Source organism: Eptatretus burgeri, chromosome 13, assembly GCF_056783735.1.
Source record: "Eptatretus burgeri isolate ZD-2024b chromosome 13, Ebu_testis_v1, whole genome shotgun sequence".
Lineage (NCBI taxonomy): Eukaryota > Metazoa > Chordata > Myxini > Myxiniformes > Myxinidae > Eptatretus > Eptatretus burgeri.
The window spans coordinates 32,799,889-32,826,069 of NC_140973.1; the positions used below are offsets into that span (position 1 = coordinate 32,799,889).

The window sequence follows — 26,181 nt, forward strand, 5'->3', positions numbered from 1 at the left end:
ACGATATTATTTTTGGCCCGATGTCTCAATGGTGAAGAATCACTTTAAAAGTTCGAGTAGATGGATCTGGATCTGGATCTTCACCAAAATTTAATCAATTCGTCCGTGTCACACATCCAACCTTGTCCACAAAATTTCATCTGAATCCATCCACAACTTTTTGAGATATCCTGCACACAAACAAACCAACCAACAGACAGAGAGGGGTGTAAACATAACTTCCTCCCACCATTGGTGGTGGAAGTAACTGGAGTGACTTTATTGGGATACTCTTATCTGATCCATACATGTATTGCAAGTGTTTACCACCAAGTTTGTCCGAATTCGTTTTTAATCTTTTTGAGATATCCTACGCACAGACAGACAGACAAACAGACAAATGAAATTGCACGTTGAGCAAGGAATTGCCAGAATAACTTTGTCATATCTCCATGAACTCTGAAAAAACATAAAACCTGGAAATCTATTTGGTTCTTATAAGTCGATAGTGCTACTGTTTAATGAGTTATAGCACTTAGTTTGGTCATGATTGTAAGTTGGAACTCAATCGGACTTGAAATGGCGTTTTTATCGCAATTTGAAAGTTTTGACCCGACCCCCCCCCCCCGACATTCGACCCCTGACCGCTAAGAAGGGTGTTGGTGTGACACCCCAATGAGACATATGGTTGGATGCAGAATTGGAAGATGCACATTTTGGATTTGGTTTAAAGTCGATACGACCATTTTAGCGGATGTTATTGCGAAAATAAGAATTTCGGTTTTACGGTGACCTTGACCTTGACCTTGACCTTTGACGTAGATTCACCAAAAACGACAAGTGTCTAAGTTGGACCATGGCCGACGTCTTTACCCAGTTTGGTCATGATCGCTGAAACGGTGTGGCTACTACAGGGTAAACAAACACACAAACAAACAGACAGACAGACACAGAATGACACACACAACCGACCAACATAATTGCCGAAATCCGAACAAACAGACAGGGAGGGGTGAAAACATAACCTCCTTCACCTTTGCTGGTGGAGGTAATAAATACGTTGTGTGTCAGTGCCTATTACATACTACTTTGAAGCATACAGGATAACAGGAAAGAGTGCAACCAAACTTATCAAATTTAGCACAATTATAGATAGATAACAATGGTACATAACAATATAATTTTCAGAATTCTTACAAAACAGCCCCATGAGGTTTTCACTCAAAATTATAGCAAAGTAGCAGTTAGTTGATTGCTCCTGACTCCTCCATGTGATTTCATAACTCACGTTTTAATGTACTGTACATCCAACATCGACAACATAACTTCTTTGCAAAGAAAATGCAAGACTCAAACTATAATATTGAGTTATCAAGTGGGATGTCGACTTGTAAAATTTGGATTAATTTTGGCGGCCACTTTTACCAGACATGTCCCTCCCTCCTTTACTTTGAATTTTAACTTAAATTTTTTTTAAAAAGAGGCTTGCATCTTAAAAAATTACCGGGAAAATATCCCAGTACCTATGCATGTTGTCATATGACACAGCATACTAATCATGGTTCGCACAGCCATGGAAAACCAAATTTCCAGTTTACCAGGATAAAAAGTTGTTTTCCAGGACTTTTAATACAATTGGAATGAACCACGATAATAAGAAAGAAACCTTATTTGTTTTCTGTTGTTCCATATTCCATTGAATATTTCAGTAATACATGTATACCTACAGACAAAATTTACAAGGTTAACATATTACACCACAGAACCATTCCAAGTTGTACCTTTTGCAGCATTAATTACCAGCTTCTGTCAAATGGAGTAAACTGCAATTAATAATTACTCATTTTCATAAAAAATTTATGTCAACAAATTATGCTCTCCATATATAAGGTGGATTTTCGGATTACAGTAAGCACTAGTTTTACGTGGAGGTTACCATTCCTCTAACCTATAAACTCACATGTCATGAACTTGAGCAGTTTACCGGAATCACTCTCACTCATGGTGCCAAACCAGAGCATTCACTGCCCTTTATGTTTTCTGCGCATTTATTTACTTGGTGGATACTTGACTCGTTAACGCAATGATGTCTGCCCATGCAGAAACACCGTGCATTCTCGCCTTGACTTGGCTTATCCAAAACCTCCACTTTCGGTGTCAAAGACATCGCTTTCCTCAACATTTTTTGCACTTTGTTCACCACTATCACCAGTTTTCCTCTTGGGAGTGATGGTTAAAAAAAAATCACTAAGGGCAATAACCGAAAACAAAGGAATTGATTATGATTCCACGTACAACTAGGAATGGTTCTATGGTGTAATATGTTAACCTTGTAAATTTTGTCTGTAGGTATACATGCATTACTGAAATATTCAATGGAATATGGAACAGAAAACAAACAAGGTTTCTTTCTTATTATCGTGGTTTATTCCAATTGTATTAAAAGTCCTGGAAAACAACTTTTTATCCTGGAAATTTGGTTTTCCATGGCTGTGCGAACCATGATTAGTATGCTGTGTCATATGACAACATCCAAAAGTACTGGGATATTTTCCCGGTAATTTTTTAAGATGCAAGCCTCTTTTTTAAAATTTATAAGTTAAAATTCAAAGTGAAGGAGGGAGGGACATGTCTGGTAAAAGTGGCCGCCAAAATTAGTCCAAATTTTACAAGTCGACATCCCACTTGATAACTCAATATTATAGTTTGAGTCTTGCATTTTCTTTGCAAAGAAGTTATGTTGTCGATGTTGGATGTACAGTACATTAAAACGTGAGTTATGAAATCACATGGAGGAGTCAGGAGCAATCAACTAACTGCTACCCAGGTCAAAAAACCAGTAAAGACCAGTAGCTTACTGGTCAACTGGTACCAGTTGAAAACCAGTAGCCAACTGGTACCAGTAAAGCCAGTTAGTTTCTTACTGGTTTTAATATGGAAATTGGAATAGAGTGATATATTACCAGTTGAAATACAATTGTATTTAACTAACTGGTATCAACTGGGAGCAGTACATTGTAACTGGTATCAACTGGGAGACCAGTACATTGCAACTGGTATCAACTGGGACCAGTACATTGCAACTGGTATCAACTGGAACCAGTAAGACTTTAACTGGTACAAATATGAGCTACTGGTTTTTTCAACTGGGAAATTGGAATTCTGACTGAATTTAACTGGTACCAGTTGAAACCAATAGAGACCAGTTAAAGACCAATTAGAACCAATAGAGACCAGTTGAAAATGTGTACTGGTTTTAACTGGTTTTTCGACCTGGGTACTTTGCTATAATTTTGAGTGATGACGCAGAGATAGGTGCAGTACAATACTATATGCAATGCATGTCTCAGTTACCACCTGCACCACAGCAGCGTCGCTGATTTTCAATTACTAGCAGGGTACCAGTGTTCGACGGGTTCATACATGTCTCACCTCAAATGAGCAATTTTTAAGTGTGTATTTGTAGAAACGGGAATTCAATGTAAAGTGATGACGTGGACCATGACACGTGGTACATGTTTACCTTGAAGACAATGACCGTCTGCTCAGAAGAAGAACTATCATGAGTGATGCATAGCACGATACTTGCGGAATCCAAATAAACAATCATTGCCATGGAAACAGAAATTTGGTAATTTGACCTCTCAAGTGTTTCACATTATGGAATGTTGTGAATCACAAATTTGGTTGATACATTTTCTAATTGCGGCCGAAAAGGGTGTTTTCCATGTTTTGGATGGCATTGACCTGACCTTTGACTAATTTTCAGATTTTATACACATCACATATACTACACGTTCATACAAGTAAGCTGTGTAAGTTTCAATCTGATAACTTGAAAAATTCCTGAGGTTTGGCAACAATAAATCACAAAAAAAATCCAAATCGATTATAATGGGGTGAAATTGTTGTCATAGACACATTCTTCTCTGACATGTTGGGTTGTCCCCTTCGCAATATGGGATGTTTTCTATGTCATGTGAAACTTTTCGCTATGTTACAAACCAAGATGGGCAGAACCTGAAAAAAAAAGACAGAAAAAAATAATTAATTAGTTCTATTTTGTGCCCTTTTACCTTGGTACTGAGGAAGTTTACCAGTTTACCGTGGGGGTGGGGGGGTTGATTATGGCTGGCTGGTAAGCCTCGAGTGTTACTGCAGAAGGCCCTCAGACAGGTTTGAGTGGTCTAAGTGTTCCAACTGGGTCTATAGGATCTCCAGGGTCTGAGGGTCCTAAAGGGTCTTAAGGGTCTTAATGGTCTTTGGAGTATTTAGGGTATTAGCATTATAAAGGGTCTAAAGGGTCTTCGGGGGGTCTTCAAGGGTTTTATGGTTATAAAGGGTCTAAAGGGTTTTATATAGGTATTGGAGTCTTGGGGGTCTAAAAGAGCATTGGGGGTCTTGAGGGTTTTGAGGTTCTTAGGTTGTTTTTTGGGGTGTTGAGGGTTTTATGGGTCTTAAGGTTCAAAATGAGTGTTAAGGGGTCTTCAGAGTGTCAAGGGTTCTCAAGGTATAGATGAGTCTGGAACTCGCATGCACACACGGATGCATGCATGGCTCCTTTTATAATATAGATAAGAGTAAAGTCTAAACAATGTAAAGTCCCAGGGGTCCTCAAACATTTTTGTTCTGAAAGGATAAACTCAAGAGGCCATTAACACATAATTAGAGGCAGATATAACCGAAGAACACAAGAAGGGATTCGTCCAGAAGTAATTTACCAGCTAAATTAGCACCAGTGATTGGGATTAGCTTTGCAGTCTGGATTGACTGATGCACCATTTTGATGTGACTTTGATGGTAAATCCCTAGAGGAGGTTAAAATTGGTAACTTTCTCTTAAAGCTTAAAGAGACCGGCAGAATTAACACTGGGGGGGGGGGGGCGGTGTAAGGCTGCCAGATAATTTTCTATTTGTGCAATTTTCCAAGAGTTTCAATGACGGACAAGTTTCCAAGGACTCTCCAGTCCTGGAAATGCTTTTTCCTTTTTCCAGGAGTTTCAAGGACTGTGCAGACTCTGTGAATACAATTGAAAGAAAATGTGGGATGTTTAAGAAGTAGCCATTTGTTAACTTGCTATAGAATGACATATAAACATTCTTTATCATTCACATTTGTCCTTTACCAGTATTTATGTTGAGAATCACAGGAGGAACTTACAAGGAGAGGCAGGACTGGGCTCCTCTGAGTATTCCTCAATGAATACTGGGTGTACGTGGCCATAACCATTGATGGATTTGGCTGGAGGGACTGCAATATAAGCCATGAGACAAACAATATCTTTATGAGTACCTTACGATACTAGTAAAAGCAAAAATGGCAATACAGGTACTGTTTCAACGATAAAGCTGCAGGTACAAGTTGTACAAAATGTTTCAAGGTTAAACTGCACTTGTTGTACTCAATTATCATAAAATAATTACAACTCACTGAAGGGTTGGGAAGTAGTGGTGTTAATTCCTGAGTGAAATGATATCACAACTGCATAAAGCATTCTGAGGATTTACAAGAAGGCTGCAAGTCGTGTCATGTGCTGAGGTCATGCAACAAAGTTTGTGATGAAGGAAAAAATCTCAAATCAGCTGACATTTACTGGACAAAAGCTGTACATTTTGGCAAATGTGATGTACGTACAGTTTCCTGCATAGGTATTCACACCCAACCAATAATGTCACATTTAGATGAATTATGAATTATGAATTATGCAGAAACAATTTTTCCAAATGAACTTTTTTATTCATAACTGAAGAGATCAAACTAAACACTTGTAGTTGAAGGAGGTTACATGTCAGGAATCCCTTCAAAAACATGTACAAATCAAAATTCACTGGAAGCAAAAGTATTCAGCACTTGGTGGAAACACCTTTTCAAGCAATGAGTACACGATGAGTCTTTTTGGGTCGGTCTCGACCAGCTTCGTACAGTGAGATGGTGAAATATTTGTCCATTCTTCACGTGAAAATTGCTCTCGTTCTACCAAGTCTGATGGGGATCATCGATGGACTGGAGTCTTCAAGTCTCGCCATAAATGTTCAATTGAGTTCAAGTCAGGACTTTGACTGGGCCACTCAAGAACATTCATTTTCTTCTTATTCAGCCTCTCCGGTGTGGCTTTAGCTTTGTGCTTCGGATCATTGTCCTGCTGAAATGTGAATCTCCTCCCAGTTTCACATTCATGGCTGACTCAAACAGGTTTACATGAAGGATTCGCCCATACCTTGTATTGTCCATTGTCCCTTATATACTGACAAGCTTGCCAGACCCTGCTGATGAAAAGTAGACTCATAACATGATGCTGCCACCACCATGCTTGACAGTAGGAATGGTGTTGACTTGGTGATGTGCAATGTTAGGCTTGTGACCACAAACCTTTTCCCCACATGCCTGCAGTATCATTAAGATGCTTTTTCGCAAACTCCATACGAGTTTTTAGATGCATCTTTTTCAGTTATGGTTTCTTTCTTGCCACCTGTCCATAGAGGCCAGCTTTGTGAAGGGAACAGGACATTGTTGATTGATGAATACTGACCCCCATCTCAGACATAGAACCTTGCAGATCTTTCAAGGTCATTGTTGAATTTACAGTGACATCCCGAACCAGATTCCTGCTTGCCCTACTGCAGAGTTTGGATGGGTGAACTGATATGGGTAGAGTCTGGGTGGTATGATATGTCTTCCACTTCTTAATGATGGATTTCACCATACGCAAAGGGATAATAAGTGACTGAAACCTTCTTATAACCCTTTCTTGAACAGTGCTTCTCCACCACTTTATGTCTGACTTCTTCTGAAAGCTCCTTGGTCTTCATGTTGGCCTTGTTGGTTGACCAAGTGAGTTACACATTAATACTCCTTAGATAAGTGGGGGAGCTTAATGTTGAAGTGAAAATAAGGATTAAATACAGATGAAACCTATTACATTTATTTTGTAACCTTTCAAACAAATAAATGGCTTCTGAAGTGATTTACAGTTAATTAGGCAAAAGGGTTGAATACTTTAGCAACTGAGAATCTTCTCTGCTAATTTAACTTTTATCTTCTCTTTTATCTTCTTTTAATCACATTTTATCTGCATTTTTTAGCTTTATCACTTTTGAGTAGTTTGTGAAGATGAGATATTAAGTTTGATTTGAAAGCATGAAGAAATAAGCTCAGGTGGCATCAAAATGTGAAAACTTTGGCGGGGGTGAATACTTTTACAGGCCACTATGTATGTATGTATATGTGTATACTGTGTGTGTGTGTGTGTGTGTGTGTGTGTGTGTGTGTGTGTGTGTGTGTGTGTGTGTGTGTGTGTGTGTGTGTGTATGTATATATATATATATATATATATATATATATATATATATATATATATATATATATATTGTTATAAATTCTGGCCCGCCTGGCGTGCGATCGGCCGCGTACCTCGAATGGCAGCCGCGTCGCCCACCAGACGGACAATTCAGTCGTGACCCTCCTGGAACTACCGCCAGGAGCCAGTCACGGGTGGGGGTTTAACCTCACCACAACCCAGTCCGCATTCCACCCGCGCGAAATAGGGTGAATTGCCGAATGTCGATATACCTAAATACCCGCGCAGGTAACCTACCGAGGGGTTGCACCATGCCGCAGGTCAGCTTAGGACACGAACCGCTGAAGCGGTTCGTTCCGTGCTACAGGGATAAACGAGCGGTGTTATCGCCGACCTCGACGGTTCAGATTCTTCAAACTCCGGTGTTAAAAACCCACGACTCATTCCACGATGCAAAATGGCACTTCCAATGTGGTGAAAGGGGGATGCGACGAATGGGATACGTTGCACACAAGGACATTTAATTTATTATAAAGCACATATTACACATACAACACAAGCAAGGAATCATGCACGTATTTACAAGCAAGGTAAATAAAAAGCAATACAACCGACTACAATGAGAATGTACATGCACGTAACAGTTGTTACTTAACAGGACACGGCGCCACAGCATGCATACAAAATAAATAAGAACAGAGTTCAATTTGTTCGACCACTTTATTAGCGTGGAACGACAATAATCAAACAAGTATTGAACAGGTTGAAACACCCACAATATCCCTGGCTCCGGCTCAGGCTGCGCATGCGCACTGGCACAGGGGACCGTCGATATGTAGAAGTACCGTAAAGTACAATGTTCTCTATCTCCCTCCGAGTCTTTATTATGTTAATAGATAAAGGCTGAGAAAATATTAAGTTTAATGAATGAACAAAAGTTGATATCGCCCATCATGTGACTTCCATGGAGTAGTCCTTGTGCCAGGCAGGCACGCTGGTCACTCTGGTGGATCGGCGTTGACCTATTGCTGGTGCTGGTGGTGTCACATCGGGCCCCAGTGGGGATGGGGCTCTCGGGGTTTCAGGGGCCGATGGTGGCGTCTGAAGGATCGCGCGCCTTGGTGTGCCTCGTCCTGGTGCTGCTGGCGTGTCTGAAATGGGTGTCGTATTGCGCCGGGGTGTGCATACTGACGTCAGTGCCGGCGTGGGCCCCGTTGGCATCGCAGATGTCACGGGTTCGCTGTCGAGGTCAGGCAGTTGCGGTGTTACAACGGGTGCAGGTACAGTGATGCGGGTTGCTAGATCATCATAGATAGACCGGGGTGGCAGCTGGTCATTGCGAACTGGGCTAAACTTACGCAGGAATTTCCTGTTCCGAAGTGTGACTCTGCCCGAGCCATCGATCTTGATCACGTATTGGTCGTGTTGGCGTACCTCCACGATACTGCCTGTCTTGTCCCATTTTTTTGGCGTGGAATCCTGTCTGGTTCTGTACGTGGACTAGGTCCCCTACAGCAAGTGGCGGAAGGCGTTTGGTGTGTTCTGCCCAGGTGTCGGCTGTGCGGATATGACGTTTGCGGAGGGCCTCCTCCCTCGCTTTCAGGGTCTCATGCCAAGTGTCATGCGGTCTGTACTTCCCGGGGATAATTGGGATGAAATCGCGTATCGGGCGGCCGAAGACACACATTGCCGGGGAGATCTTCGTGTCAGGGTCAGGCGTGTTACGATATTGTAGTATCGCTCTCTGCACAGCGTCAGTGTCAAGTTCTCCCTGCGGGCTGGTGTTGTCCGTGATAAGTCGTTTCATTGTCTTAACTCCAATCTCCACGTGACAGTTGCTGTGAGGGAAGGCCACCGATGACAAGCGGTGGTGTACGCCCCATCTGTGCAGGAATGACCTGGTCTCGGTGGAGGTGAACTCCGGTCCCCCATCCGACGCGAGCTCTTCTGGTGTCCCGTACGTCACGAAGGCGCGACGTAAGTGGTTTATGAGTCCGGCGGCGCCACCCGTCGACTTTGAGATGATCGGCCAGTTCGAGTATCTGTCCACCGTCACAAGGTAGTGTGCACCCCTGTGTACAAAGAAGTCTGAGCACACTGCCTGAAAGGGGTAAACGACCGGAATAGGTGGAGTTGGTGGCGCTCCAGGCTGTGATGGTGCCATCCGGTGGCAGTGTTCGCAGTTTTTCCGAGTGGCGCTGATGTCGGCCGACATGCCTGGCCAGAATACAGAGGATTCTGCGCGGGCGGTCATCATTGATACGCCCTGGTGGGCAGCGTGTAGGGCGCTCAGCACATCGCCGCGGAGTGAGGGTGGTATGACTACTCGGTCCTCGTATAGGATCACTCCATCTGTCGATGTAATGTTCTCGCGGTACTGGTGATAGTCGCGAATTGTCTCTGGCATCTCGATTTTTGAGTCGGGGATGCCGTTCATTGTCATTCCCTCCAATATGTGCATATCGCCATCGCTGCTGGTGGCTTCCCTGACGCGATCCCATGTTACTGATCGCAATGATTCGAGGCCCGCGGCACACCATGCCAGGTTGTCCTCCTCGACGTCGTCGTCATACTCTGGCTCAGTTTGGCGTAGGAGGGACAGGACGTCAGTGTGCGTGCTTGGTTGGAGGTGGGTCGCTATGGTGGCATTGTCATCTGGAAGGTTCATGAGTGGAGGTCGCGTGGTGCCAACCGGCCTGCGCGACATGGCATCTGCCGCCTTGTTCTTCATGCCCGTGATATGTATGATGCGGAAGCGATAACGCAGGGTCTTCTCCTTGAGGTTCCTGAGGCGGGGGTTGGGTATGTTGTCAAGTGCTCTGTCCGAAAGGAGTTTCAGCAGTGGTTTGTGGTCTACCGCAACGATCAGGTTCTCGCAGCCCAGTACGAAGTAGCGCGCCTTGTCCAAGGCATCCGCGACTGCGAGAGCCTCGCCCTCTATGGGCGCGTATCTGGATTCTGCCGCATGTGTAAATCTGCTGCCGACCAGGGTTATTTTCCATCCATCAGTGCAGCAGAATGGTCTAACTGGCACGCATCGGCAGTGCTTTTGAAGCAACCAGAATCCGATTCCCTCCTTCGACCAGTCCGTGGCGATGCATGTTGGCTTAGTTTTGTCAAATATGCGGACACCGTGTTCGATTTCTTGTACGATCACGTCTTTCGACTTGCGGAATATGTCCTCTAACTCTATGGACCACTGGAAGCGTTCTCCACTTTTCAGGAGCTTCCGGAATGGCTGCATTCGTTCGGCCATACTAAAGGCGTATGCCACCTGGTTGACAAGCCCGAACCACAATCTGACGTCGGTGATGTTACGCGGTTGTGGGAAATCGTGGATTGCTTCCAGGTAGCGGCTGCACGGTCGCACGTCGGTCATGGTGATGGTGAAGCCCGCGAAGTCCACCGTGGGTGCGCTGAAGACAAACTTCTCCGGGTTGAGGATGATTCCATTCCGGCCGCATATATCCAGCCATTGGACCGCCTGGAAGTAGCTCCCCTCAATCGTGTCTGACCATAGTAGCGTGTCATCTACGCACTTGGTCTTGTTATCAATGTCCGCGACAATCTCATCGTATCGTCGTGAGTAACCGTCCCCCGTTGCCATATACCCTTGTGGGGCAGATAGGTACCGGTAGCGCCCCCATGGAGTGATGAAGGTCGTCTTGTGGCGGTCGTCCTCGTGTAGGCGGACGCTATGGTAACCGTTCCATGCGTCGAATACTGTCTTGTGCTTCCCGTTAGGTACGCGTCTCGCCTGGTGGAACGGGGATTGGGTGTGGTGGGTCTCGCGGAACGCATGCTTGTTCAAGGCCTGAAATTCGACGGTGCGTCGCGGCTTGCCATTCTATTTCGCGCAAACTACCATGCGGTGACACCATGTCACCGGCGTGCCGACGGGTACTTCCTCCAACACGCCGAGCCGAACGTCCTGGTCGAGGCCTGCTTTTACCTCATCTTGCCAATGTATGGCCACGGAGATGGGAGTGTGATGGGCAACCGGTGTCGCGTTCTCACTGAGCATAAGACGTAGTGGCGGGCCGGTCATTCTCGGTAGTGGCTGGTGTGGGCACGTGTTGAATGTGCTCTGAGCATACATCCTGAGTAAATGTGACTGTAGTGCCTCTCTGTTGGCCTCGGTCGCTGGCATGGGGAGTGCGGTCGGCTTGGTCGGCGGCTCCGCGCGTCGCGGGCAGTCGCACAATTCCGAGGTCGTCAGATTCACCTCTCCGAGTGTCGGGAATCTGTCCAAGATCATTCCCAGGTCCATGCAGGCCGCGCGGGAGAGGAATATGCGGTCTGAAGAGTCCATCACGTACGCGATTTGGCGCGTCTCCAATCTCCGAGCGTCGTCACTGTTATCGGCGAATCTGACTACCACGGCTCCGAGGATACAAATTCCTTTGTTGTTTGCGGCCTTCATGGTCATGGATACAGGTATGAGGTCCTCGGAGGTCCTCGGTACTCAGGCCCATTTGTTGGACGATTTAATGCCGATCAGGCAGCTCTGGCACCCCGTGTCTGCCATAGCGGGTAGGGTTACCGCGCGGGTGTGTTTCAGGAGGTTAAAACCCAGCGCTTTGTAATCCTCGCGCTTGTTGGTGAGAGTGAGGTTGACGTATGGCTGCGGGTCGGATATGCGTTTCATCCACTTATCGCACATATCATCGTACAGGTGGTGAGCGAGGGGAAGCGTGCGCATTTCGTCCTCTGTGCTGGCCATGGTGACCGTGCATAGCTCGACGAAGGCTGCCGTCTGCTCGTCGTACATCCCGTCGGTCTCCTTAGATGGGGGTCTTGCCGATCGGCTGCCCAGGCACGCCTTGTCGAGGTGATTCTGGCGGTCACACTTCCGGCACTTTTTACCGTATCCGGGGCACTCGGCGCGTCTAGCGCGCCATTGAGGCGTTTTGCCTTGGCCCACCTCGCCGCAGTAGATGCATACTCCTTCGGGCTTGGCCTTCCGTTTTTCCGGCCTGGCTCCTACTCTGGCACGGACGTCCTGTTGCTTTCCCCGCCGATACGAACTACTGATCGCGTCCGTGCTCTGAGTGTCAAGCAGGCGCGATGCCGAGCGTTTTCCAGACTCTTTGGCCTCGATATACTCTATCATATCCTTTAATGGCATGTCCTGGTTCTTCTCACCGAGTAGGTCAAGTTGTATTGCTTGGTCCGCGATGCCACGGGCAACCACGTTGCGCAATATCTCTTCCGTGAAGTCGTTGACCTGATCGCACCCCGCCTTGGTGCACTTCATTTCATACTTGCACGTGTCCGCCTGCCCCTTGATGCGGGCGTGGAATGACCGGACGGGCTCCTCGTGTCCCTGCCGCATGTTAGACAGGGCCACTCGAGCTACCATCGTGTTCTCCATCCGGACGGCGAGCGCCTTCATGGCGGCGAGGACGTCTTCTTCATCGCTGCCCACGAGGCTCCTACCCGCCGCGCGAGTGAGGTCCTTTCTCAGCTCCTCCTCACAGCACTCCAGGAGCTGCGCGACTATGTCGGGTCCGACAAGCTTAGTACCTGTTTTGTATTCGCCCCAGCGGGTTATGAAGTACGACCAGGCCTCGCCCGTTCCGGCCAGTGCTATGGAGGGACGCTTGAGTTTCTCCATCTTGGCATTCGAGCTCGCCGCCCTGGGGGCGGCGACGTGCACAGTGGCGTGTATACTCAACATGGCCGCCACCACTGCTGCCTCTGCGTGTGTAGCCATATAGTCACAACCCTCGATCGGGCACTCTGCTTCCACCGGCGCCATAGGAACAGTTATTCTGGAGTAAACGTTCTAATTTCGGTGATGCACACATGTGTACAGTGTCCTGGGGGCGAAGATTGGGTACAGTACCCGAGAAATCCAAACTCACTGTCGACGTTCTCGTGGTCCGTTTTCACCCAGTCGTGTCCTCCTCAGCACCGACGATCTTTACTCGACTGCATCAAGTTGTTTGATTATAAATAAGAACAGAGTTAAATTTGTTCGACCACTTTATTAGCGTGGAACGACAATAATCAAACAAGTATTGAACAGGTTGAAACGCCCACAACATCCCTGGCTCCGGCTCAGGCTGCGCATGCGCACTGGCACAGGGGACCGTCGATATGTAGAAGTACCGTAAAGTACAATGTTCTCTTCAAAAACAACAGGAAAACCCTCCCCATAGGCAGGGAGGGAGACGGGGTTCATAAACCTTTATGGTCGTGGGCCGTGGATAACCGAAAAGGCCCGCGAGACCATGCTGGTTACCTGCCCCCTCGAGGTTTGACGGTGGGCAGGTCGCGACGCCTTGTTCCAACGGCAGCTAGCGTAGCCGCGCCTGATCTTGGGCCTTTGCGATGATGTGGTCGGAGAGTTCTCTCCGGCGTCCCTCGCCAGATGCGCAGATTCGCACCACACAGCCGGCATGGCTACGCCTCCCGTCTGCGTCTCCGAGGCGTCGCCCGGACTCGCCACCGGCCCGCGCCTTCACTGACAGGTCGCCAACACCAAGACGAGAGAGCCCGACCTCGACCACCAAGAGAGAGCTCGAAGATTAAGCGAGAGGATGACGTCCACCAAGAGAGCGAGTAGAATCCAACACGACCCCGACAGAGAGAGTGAGTCTCGCGCGTTGATCATTGAAAATATTACTTGCATATCCACGTTAAGTCTTCCCTGTGTCTTTTTATTGTAAATTAACAATTGTAGAAATGTTCCCAGTTCGTTTTCGTCTTTTCCTTCATTGGTCCAGCATGGTTCGAATCTGAGTTTAGCCGGGTTTTTATCCCCGATAATCCGTTCATTCCAGCCGGCACGGCTTTGGCAGTTAACGCTCGGCTGCACCTGAACCGGAGTTGGTAGTCGGTAGTTGGAACTCTACCACAGTTGGTAGAGTGACCCGGTTTGAGCAAGACGTGACGAGGGCATGGTTTCCCGGGTAGTCGAAATCGCGTAGTTAATTAGGTCAATTGGTTATAGACAAATAGACCCTACGCTACGTGGTTGAGATATTGGCGTCCACGGTCGGTTAAGCGACCAGCCGTGTCACGGAATTATCCGGAGCGACGACCTGCAATTCCGGGGAGTCTGGTGGGAGACGACGAACCTCCCCCACCTAGTGGTCGTTCTTGCCACCGACCCCCCGCCTGCAACAATATATATATATATATATATATATATATATATATATATATATATATATATATATATATATATATATATATATATATATATATATATATATATATATATATAACCTCAATTAAGCAATGATCATGAGGCAGGAGGGAGTTATTAACATTCAGTAAATATGACCTGATCGAAAACAAAGGCATTTAAAACATCATTGCTTATCAAATGACTTTCCTAAAAAGTATCCATAGCAATTTCAGATTGTAGCATGGCATTCTGGAGGTAAACCTGCCAGTTAGCATTGAGAGGAGCTAACACCAGAGGTTAGTTAGACTGGCCACCAATTGGTGATTTCATCAACATATACACAGATGTTATAGAATTGCAATGTTCACTCTGACTTTGAGTCATTAACACATTAAATATAATTTTGGAAATAAACTTAGTGTGAAGTTGTGGTGCCATCTTGCAACGGTTGGTCAAAAAGCAAGCTGGCATGAGCATGGTTTGGAATGAACCCACTTGTTGTTGACGTGAAAGTGTTGCAAGGACAAATTGATTCGATTTTGGTGAAGATCCGGATCTTGATCCGGATAATATTATTTTTAAGTGTTTTTTCACCATTGAGAGATGGGGCCAAAAACGATATATCGCACTATATGTCAAAACGTTTTGGACAGATTTTGACAATTAAACCTCGGTGGATGGGTTCGCAAGTGACAATAACAAGCTGATTACATTCTGGTTCAAGTCAGGATGCAGATCCAGCATTTCAGTGGGATACAAGACGTAAACGAATCAGCCTGCAGAGGTATGCGTCCTACCGAGTGCCGTTCTCGTTACGTCCACCCACCGAAGGTGGACGGAGGTTATGTTTTCACCCCCGTCTGTTTGTCTGTATGTTTGTCTAATTTGGTACAGGATATCTCAAAAAGTTGTGGACAGATTCGGATGAAATTTGGTGGGCAGGTTGGGTATGTGACGACAACGAAATGATTAGATTTTGGTGAAGATCCAGATCTGGGAATTTTTCAGGTGATTCTTCATCTTTGAGTGATAGAGCTAAAACATATATATATATATATATATATATATATATATATATATATATATATATATATATATATATATATATATATATATATATATACACATACATATATTTAGATATATAGCAGAGTATCTCCAAAAGTTATGGATGGATTTGGACGAAACTTTGAAGATGACTTGGTGAAGTGACATCAACATGCCAATTAGATTTTATCTCAGGTCTGAATCCAGTTCCGGCCTTTCAGTGGGATATAAAACGTAAACTAATCAGCCTGGTGGAGGTATGCGCTCTACCGAGTGCCATTCTTTTTCATTCTGCCTTCACTTTTAAAGAGCAAATAATAGCAATTTAGAGTATTTGAGTGTGTAACTGAAGTGCAAACTTCACCTTAGTGATCAGTCAGAACTACTTCATCAAGGTTTCATTAGTATTATAACTTGTGTTCATTTTGGTAATTATTGTACTCACTGCCATTTGATATTGCTTTTTTCACCTTGGGTACTTGTGCTCAGTGTACCCATTAACTTGTTTCACATAATTGAACAACAGAGTGTCCCATTATATTTTACAAAGGACAAATAAATTGTAAAAACAGTAATGAACTAGAAGGGTACTCGGTAGAGTGCATACCTCCGCCACGTAATGCCTGATCCACGAGAACATATCGGGCCCTATACATTTTTGAAATATCATGCTATACAGTACGATATCGTTTTTGGCCCTATCCCTCAATGGTGAAGAATCACTTTTAAATTAAATAATTTTCGTATTCAGATCCGGATTCGGATCTTCACCAAAATCGAACCAATTTGTCATGGTCACACACCCAACTTGTCCACCAAGTTTCATCCGAATCTGTCCACAACTTTTTCAGATATTGTCATGTATATCGTTTTTGGCCCGATCTCAACATGGTGAAGAATCACTTAAAAATTCGAGTCGGTGGATCTGGATCCGGATCTTCACCAAAATATAATCAGTTCGTCCTCGTCACACAACGAACCTGTCCACAAAACGTCACCGAATCAATTCACAACTTTTTGAGATATCCTGCAAACAAACAAACAAATGAAATTGCTCGTTGAGCAAGGAATTGCCGGAATAACTTTGTCGTATCTCCATGATCTCTGAAAAAACAAAAACCTGAAAATCAGTTTGGTTCTTACAAGTCGATAGTGCTACTGTTTAATGAGTTATAGCACTTAGTTTGGTCATGATCATAACTTGGAAGTCAATCGGACTTGAAATGGAGTTTTTATCGCAATTTGGTCATGATCGCTGAAACGGTGTGGCTGCTACAGGGTAAACAAACACACAAACAAACAAACAGACAGAGAGACACACAGAATGACACACACACAACCGATCAACATAATTGCCGAAATCCGAAGGATTCCGGCAATTAACAAACAGACAGAGAGTGGTGAAAACATAACCTCCTCCGCCTTCGGTGGTGGAGCTAACTAGAGTGACCTCACTGGGATAGTCTTATCTGATCCATACATGTATTGTAAGTGTTTACCTGATCCTGAATGACTTATTCAAATCAAGTCATCACTGTTAATATACCATATAGCTCAAAATGATAATTTACTGGAAATGGCTTAACAGATTGAGAATAATGAGGATTAGAGTTTTGTTACGTGCCACTGTAAAACACAGAATTCAAGGTCATATTGTCAGATTACAGTACATTCTTTCAATTTACATAAACATGAAATCATTTAAAATACACTACATGCTTCATATATCTTTTAAATGACCACAAATTAAAAAAAGTTAAATTTGATCTTCAGGTTCTGATAAACGTTCTCACATTTTGATCTCAAACGTATAATGTTCTGAAATAAATCCAACAAACCATTCTGCTTTCTTTGGGATAAGGACACAAGATAAACCTATTTGTACAAATAAATATTTTCAGAAACACATTACAATCGTGTTTTTATGCCAAACAAATGCCATTTTGTGTGATATGGTGATAAAGCATGATGAAAAGGGTACCATAAACATCTCCACGGGATTTGTCTGGTTTCTCCACCACCAAGCTTGTTTCCTCTCTCCCTTCATTCTCTTCCCACTTCCCTTCCTCTTCTTCCGGCACTTCCTCCTCCAAGGCCTCTCCCTCATCCTCGTCCCTTTTCTTTGCCCCATCTCCATATTCTTCTACTTCTTCCTTAATCACATCTTCTGTATTTTTTTCCATCCTATCCACTTCTTCACTTCTCCCAAGCTCAGGGACAATTTTGTTCTTGGTCTTTTCTGCTTTGTCATTATCCCACCACCAGTTTCCTGGCATCTTTTTCCTTTCCCAGTTGTTTCTTGGGATTGGCATCACCTCATTTGTATGGAAGGAGTGATGGTGGATTACATGAGGTGGTGCAACAAGCAGCTTGCCGTCTCCACTGAACACATTGGAAAGATCATGGCTGTTTTCACTTGTGGCTGGGGTTAAAGGAGACAAATGTTCATCCAATACATGTGAACAGCAGTAAGCGAGTGCAAGATCATCAGTTATAATTAACTACTTGATCATTACACATCTATTAAGTGTATGGGCTGAACAGAAAGTAGTCACACATCATTTCCTTTTAAAATATTCAAAGGCAGCTCCATGTTTCAAGAGGGGCATTGTCTGAAGGGACAGTGTGATGGCTTAAAAAAGGTACAGGTAGTGGCAAAAAAATGGAAACACCAATGTAGTCACTCAATAGGGCATTGGGCCATCACGTGCGGCCAGTATGCCCTGTATGCGCCAGAAGTATATATATATATATATATATATATATATATATATATATATATATATATATATATATATATATATATATATATACATATATATACATATATATACATACATATACGGTCTATCTATATCCGTTATTATCGTGTAAAACTTTGATTAAAGTGGTAATAAAGGGGCTGTCACACCTTGACGATTTAGCCAGCGTATGCCGATTTATGAAAAATGTGTCTAAAACGCTGGCACACGTCGAATACGTTATGGGTACGTTTTGTGTACGTTAGGTGCACGCTGAAAAACACTACCATAGGTCGTATTACGCTGGTTTAAAACGTTGTACTTTTTGGTTGTCCAAAAAATTTTGCATACTTGAAATTTTACGACGTACTCGGCGTTTGGCTCACACATTGCGCTACGCTGGCGATAAGTTGTAGGCACGTTATGCGATCGTTGACACACGTTAATTGTATGTTACTCATAAGTCGAAACATGTAGAGGTAACATTCGCGTTCCCGAAACTTATTTCTAACCTAAGAGTAACGTTTTGTAAGCACTCTACACGAACGTTGTTCACACTTCGCAACACGCTACTTGAAAGTTCCTCATACGTCGAAACACATCAAAGTAATGTTTATGGTACCCGTGACTTATTTATAACCAATGAATAATGTGCTTGGGAATTATTACGCTATGCATACGCTAGACTATCATTGGGCATAGGTTGTGGACGACTAAAACACGATAAACAATCGTTGGTATAACTTATCTATAAATTATCGAAGCGTTCTGTGTTCATTACTAGTACATTATAGCATTTGTCAAAGTCGTTATTAATACTTTAAAAAGTAAAACAAAGAAATATTTCATCGTGGGAATGAGGAAAAAAAATTAGCCAAAAAGAACATCGAACAATGGTGCAAAGTAGTCTCCTATTCATGGACGATAAGAGGATCCATCATCACCCACACCCTCCCCATCACGCTCACATACTACTACTGACATAGACATACTACTACTACCAATGCTACTACTACAACTACTACTACTACGATTACTACTGTCACGCACACCAACTACTACTAATAGTATTACTACTACTGAAACGACTGGCATTGACATCTACTCAACATGGAGTCTGGAACAATGATGGGTTCCTCTTGTGAAGCCCATTTGAATATACCAATTCCCCTTAACGCTGCCAATACAACATTATAGGTAGATGTAAGTTAGAAACACGTTCAGTAAGTGCTGTGGTCGTCCGGAAGACGTCAATCTAATTCGTCTACAAACGACAATGTGCGTTTGAGATACGTTACACATAGGTTCATAGCATGTTACTCAAAGGTTAGAAGCACGTTATACTTTGGTTCAAAGCATGCTACACATAGGTAAAATGCACGTTACTCATAGGTTCATAGCACGAGAGTCATTGGTTCAAGGCAAGTTACAAATAGGTTCAATGCACGTTACTCATAGGTTCATAGCACGAGAGTCATTGGTTCAAGGCAAGTTACAAATAGGTTCAATGCACGTTACTCATAGGTTTCAAGCACGTTAAACATAGGTTCAGAGCACGCTACTCATAGGTTAAAAGGACGTTACCCATTGGTTGAAAATTAGGTTGCGGGTATGTTAAATATTACCTTGACGTGTTTGACTTAAGAGTAACCTACAAGTAACGTGTGTCCGTCGTGTGTAAACGATCGCGGAGCATGCCAGGAACATATGACAACGCATGCGGAACGTGTTAGCCATACGCAGAGTACGTCGTAAAATTTTCAGCATTCTTGAAATTTCACGACGTATTGCACGTACCACGTAATATGACAGCATACTTCATTGTTTTCCAGCCTACTCTTAACGTATACACAACTTACCTATACCGTATTCGACGTGTCCCAGCGTTTTAGACACATTTTTCATCGGCCGGCATACACTGGCAAAATCGTCAAGGTGTGACTGCGATGTTGACACTTAAAATTCTCAGGCGGTTATGATTTAAATCGGCGTCCGGCAGGTTTTTAACAGGCTACGCCACGAGTTCGCCGGCGATACTTTTAGCGCGCTATGCGTAAGTTAAACTATCGTTGGGCATAGGTTGTGAACGCCGACAACAGGCTAAGCATTCGTTGGTAAAAGTTATCAATAACACAACGAAACGTTCTGTACCCATTACTAATATGTTATGCATACTCTCCCCACACGTTATGAATACGCCCAAAACTTTAAAAAAAAAAAAACATCAAAATTTCAGCGTACGCCAACGTTTTACATACATTTTTATACGTTGCCATTGCTGGTTAAAACGTCAAGGTGTGACAGGGCCCTAACTTTTGAATCTGCACAAGTCGAGCTTAAATAATTCCAAGATTATGTTTTCATTGCTTTTTTATTTGGGTCCTGTGTCTGGACATCCATCCGTATGTATGTACATTCATTAACATTTGACGAAAACATATTTTCCTCATAAACTACATGACCGATATGGACCAAATTTGGTACGATGCATCATAACATCAAGGTCTCATGGAGTTGTGCTCCCCATCCAGATCTGCCCCCTTTAAGAGGCTGAAAAGGGGGGTTTTGCCTCAAATTCAGGTAATTTAAAGAAAAATCTTCTCAGAAACTGACGGCCAGGCACACACCAACTCTTCATGAACAGGAAGGACTTCTTTTTTTTGTCTACATTGTCAAGGCTTGTATGAGAGCTTGTATGAGACACACAACACGCAGCAAGGGGTCATGAGACAAGAGGGGCGGAAGAGGGAAGGACAAAACAGTGGGGGAACAGAGACATGAAGAGATCTGTGAAAGGGAGAGGGATAGGGTGGGGAACACAGGGTACACAAGAGGGACAAACAGGGAATTTCACGAAGGAAAGTGGGGAATTTGAAGGAGGTGGGTTTGGGGTGGATTAACGGGGGAAGAAAAGATCGAGGTTTTGGATTGGGGAAGATAAGAGGTGGTGGTGAACGACTGTTTTGAAGGCCTGGAGGGAAGAATGGGATTGAAGAGAATGCTGGAGTTTATTCCAAAGGCGGGGGAAAAAGAGGAATAAAAGAGTGAAGGTGATCAGTCATTCGTGATTTTGGTAGTTTCACCAGAAGGGGGTTGCTGACGGACATTGAGCGCCCTGCGGGAATATGGGGGGGGGGGACATATCACAGACAGAGCGGGGCTAGAAGGGGGGAGAGACCAGAGAGGAGATGGTAGAAGACAGAACGACCACAAACATGCCTGTGGTGAGAGTGTGAGAGGCCCAAAGACTCAGCCTCATCGCGAGAGATACCAATGATCCTAAATGCCTTGATGTCCACAGTGTGAAGCCGAGAAAGGTGGAAGGCAGGAGCACCAGCCCAAAGGGGAGAGCAGTACTCCATTGGGCTGTGGACGAAAGCTTTGTAAGTGGTCAGGATCTCAGGTGGGCCGAGAAAGGACTTTGCATGATGGAGGATTCCCAGTCAGCGAATGGCTTTGGAGACCAGGTTAGAAATGTGTCTTTCCAGGAAAGATCATGGCAGATAGTGAGACCCAGAAGCTTGCATGAAAGGACTTCTTCCAGCGGATTGTTGAGAGACTATCTCAAATGTAGATGGGGGGGGTCCAAATGGTCCTTTCGGAGAGACATAGTGAGAGTGTGAGATTTGTCCGGATTGAAAGACATGTTCCACGTGTTGGACCAGTTTGTGGTTTTACCCAGATTTGCAGAGAGTGAAGAGGCTGCTGCTTGCTGGTCTGAAGGATGATAAATGGTACGGCAGAGGGTGGTGTCATCAGCAAAGAGGATTTTCCAGAGAGTCAGAGAGATCATTGATGAAAACCAGAAAAACAACAGGGTCCAGAACGCTACCTTGAGGAACTACAGCCTGGACAGGAAGAGGGGATGAGAGAACTCCATTTAGGGCCACACGTTGGCTGTGACAGGAAAGGAAGTCTGCGAGCCATGAGTGGAGATGGCCTTGGATACCATTGGAAGAGAGTTTGGTGAGCAGAGCTGGGTGCCAGACTGTGTCAAAAGCACGTGATATGTCTTGGGATACGGCTCGGATTTCATGTCTGGCATTGAGAACCTCCATCCATTGTTGGGAGAGCAGAAGCAGCATATCTAGGATATAGTAGGGTCATGCAGTATTTGGTGGTTCAGTGACCATTGAAAGCAAAGCAAAATTTTATGATTGATGATTTTGGTTCATTGGAATATTTAGAAAAAAAATGAGCTCCTATGTCCGTCACAAAAGTGCGGGCTAGCTCCATCAGAGGGTGAAATCCATGATGGCCGCCACTCGTGAGGACAAAAAGGAGATAATGGCATAACTTTGGAACCAATTGACATAGAAACATGTTTAATGTGTCTTATTATATTGATTTTAGCATGAAAAATTCAACGAAATAGTCTGTTTTCTGCTTTGTGGTCAAATTGATGGTCAAAATACATATTTCCTGCCAAAATTAGCTAAAAATGAATGTCTTTGCTTCCACATTTGCTGGATATATTTCAGATACAGGAAAAAAAGTTCAGGCTAAAGAAATTGATATTGAATATAACAGTTCAAAAGAAACTTTAAACAGATTTAAGATATTTAATCACAAGATGCATCATGAATATCAGATAATCACAATCATCACAATTTCACCTAAATTATTACATTAATATTTACGAAATACTGACTTCGTACAGCAACATCACTGAAGGTATATGAAGCTGTTTATATCTGTGCTTATTCAGCCCATACACTATGTTTAAATAAGACTCATTAGCATGGTTCTCATACTTTCATTATTTATATATGAGATACTCATTACAAAATATTTGTGTAAATGCATCTTAGATTTCAACCAAAATGATATATTCATTTATTGTAACAAATACTGAATATGGTAACACTGAAACACAAACATATCTAATGTTCACCAAGGGTTTGACACTACTTCTAGTGCCAAGTACAATGTAAATGTATTTGGAGAGTCTAGAAAGTTATATAACAAAATGTGTCACAAGGGATGATTATAAATAAACTGAAGTTTTATCATGATTATGGTTTTGAGAATTGGTATGAGCATACCCCTCTTCTTTGTCTTATGGATGTGTTATTCTTATTGACATGAATGACTACTAAATATGTTATTTTCTAACTGTGCTTCCCAGGAAGATTAATATTGTCAAATGCTAATACATGTCAGAGTCACAATCTGACCCCGAGGAAGACTCATCATTATCGGAGGAGGATAGATCTGATGAATCCTCATTCTCAGGTACCTCCACTTGACCCAATTAATTGGGTAAAGCAGGCATTGTATATCTTACTGGAAGACATTTGCCATCCACAAGATGCCAGCCATGTGAGAGTGGTGATGGGTGTGACTTCTTCAGAATTTTTTTTCTGTATGAAGGCCAAGTAGTTTGCACGCATCACATGCGTTGTTAAGGAGTCATGATCTGGTGGGAGGCACATGGTGGACTTCTTCTTTGAGTTTTTCCACTTGACTGCTCTTGCCTCTGCTAAAGTTGAACTCTTCCTATCAGAATAGATATACTTTATGACAAATTTGATCATATCTCTCAATACAGCATCTGTGGCAGGTATACTTTCCCCACACTTCTGTAGTCGGTGGCGTGCTTCTTCATTACTCACAGTTCGATCATATACTTGTTTCTTCCCATGTCCATAAAAGCCAGAATTGCTGTCACATCCACTGAGCACATGAAGTGGTATGATTACGTCTGCAACTTCATCATTACAGATGATGAAGAGCATGACTTTCTGCTTCTTTTTGATACACAGAAGACCATCTGTATGATTTGAAACGTATGCACCCTGTACATACACATCAGTATCTTCACTGTCTATCATGACAGCCTCTGTGTAGCCAGCATCTCTCGGTGCCCCATATATGGTGAACATTGCTGTGTCTGCTTCAGACTGTTCACACTTGAAGTGACAAACTTCCTCACCAGTTTTTAGGTTAGTGCATCTGTTTCCCACACAATAGATTAGAATTTGTGGGACTTGCTGAGAGACTTTAGAAAATGCATCCTTGAGGAAGTTTTGCAGTCGCTGCTTGTTACGTTCTCCACACATAATGGTCTTGAACTCTGTGAGGGATGTCAACACCAAAGTAGTCCATTAGTCTCTATAATCTAATCTACTTCTATTTCTACATATTGGAAGTTGATGACAGGGCAGCTACCTGAAAGTAGAAAGAAACATACTTATAACAAAGGCATAATGTTTAAAATGCTTCATTTTACATTTAATGTATTCATGCTGATAATGAAGAATAATTGTCTCATCATAAGTGGCAGCATACAGGAGCGGTCAAACAAATCTGGAAACAAAGAAAACACAGTATTTTAGCAAATTTTGCAGGAAATATCAATTTTCACCATGTATTCTCATTGAACCATAGATTTACATGTTACTCTTGTTCTACATTTCTAATTCTGCAATTAATAGAACATTATCCGCAGTGTCTCTCCCCAGCTCCTATGCTTCAATGGTTATATATAGGCATCCAGATTTTACTTCTCGCAGTGACCATCTTGGATTGCCCTTCTGGTATACTTCGGCTACATTTTGTCAAGGAACATGAAGGATAATTTTTTATATATTATCAAGTATCCCAATCAACACGACAAGAAGAAAATTTTGTAAGGACAGTATCAACATGGAGGTAAATGCAAGCAAATCTGGAACAAGAAATGTTATATTTTAACCATTTCTAGCAGAAAACATGAATTTTGGCCTTGAATTAGACCTTAAAACATGAAACAAACTATTTCATTGAATCTCTTATGCTGAAATTAATATAAAATGACCCATTAAACATGTTTCTATGTCAACTGGTTCCAAATTTATACCATAATCTCCTATTTGTCCTGGCGAGCGGCGGCCATCTTGGATTTCGCCCTCTGGTGGAGTTAGCCCACACTTTTGCGATGGACATAGGAGCTCATTTTTCTTCGAAATATTCCAATGAACCAAAATCAATCACAAAATTTTGCTTTGCTTTCAATGGTCACGGAACCACCATATATGACCCTACGAGTGGTGTGACGTGGTCTGAAACCAAATTGATGATCGGAAATCAAGCCATTGGAGAAGAGGAAGGATTTAATGTCTGAAGCGATGATGGATTCCATCACCTTGCTGATGATTGGGAGAAGGCTGATTGGTCTGTAGTTTCAGGGATCTCTTTTTGCACCTTTTTTATGCAGGGCAGTGATGTTTGCTGATTTCCGAGCAGATGGCAGATGACTTTGAGCAAATGAGAGGGTGAATAGAACAGAGAGAGGGTGAGCAAGAGCAGAAGAGCAGGTTTTGGGGACACGTGGGCTGATGCCATCTGGACTGGTTGCAGAACCTGAGTCGAGGTTTGACAGCAAGCTCTCCACCTTGTCAGGAGAAAAGGACACAGAGTCCAGGGACAGTTGGGTGTGACTGGGTAAGGTGGGTACAGAAAGCGATGGGTTTCGGACACAAGATTTAGCTGCAAACACAGAGTTGAGGCATTCAGCCTTTTCACGTGTGGTATCAGCAGTGTGGCCATTTGAGGTCAGGGAGGGGATGGAGGGGGAACATACACCAGAAACAGATTTGATTAGACGCCACCAGAATTTGGAGGAGGGAGAGAGGTTTGAGAGTTCAGACTTGAGATAAGAAAGATGTTGTTTTCTGGCTCTCGTGATGGTAGACACACACACACACACACACACACACACACACACACACACACACACACACACACACACACACACACGCACACACATGTTCTGAGCATTATGGAAGGGACTGAGATTACCCTCAGTTGGGTTTGCTTTCCTTGAGGCAAAGGCAAGTTGTTTTAGGACAACTGCCTCACCACAAGCATTCTTGAACCATGGGCAGGAGGAAGGGTAGGACAATTGAAGACGAGAGGGGATAAATCTGTGTGTGAGAGAGTGAGTTTCTTTGAAAGAATTCCCAGGATGAGTTGGTGTTGGAGAAAGTAGCGATGG

General features: G+C 43.6%; 1 protein-coding gene across 1 annotated transcript in view; it reads right to left on the minus strand.

Annotated features, from left to right (window-relative positions):
- Positions 1 to 5,108: 5,108 nt before the first annotated feature.
- The window catches only part of LOC147014206 (uncharacterized), an 86,308-nt gene continuing 65,235 nt past the window's right edge, over positions 5,109 to 26,181 (minus strand). Inside the window, exons 8-9 of the mRNA XM_085851975.1 lie at positions 17,444 to 17,884; positions 5,109 to 5,230 (exon numbers count right to left, since the gene is read on the minus strand). Of these exons, the coding sequence (XP_085708101.1) occupies positions 5,124 to 5,230; positions 17,444 to 17,884 (548 nt within the window). The 3' untranslated portion in view covers positions 5,109 to 5,123. The remainder of the gene's footprint in view (positions 5,231 to 17,443; positions 17,885 to 26,181) is intronic.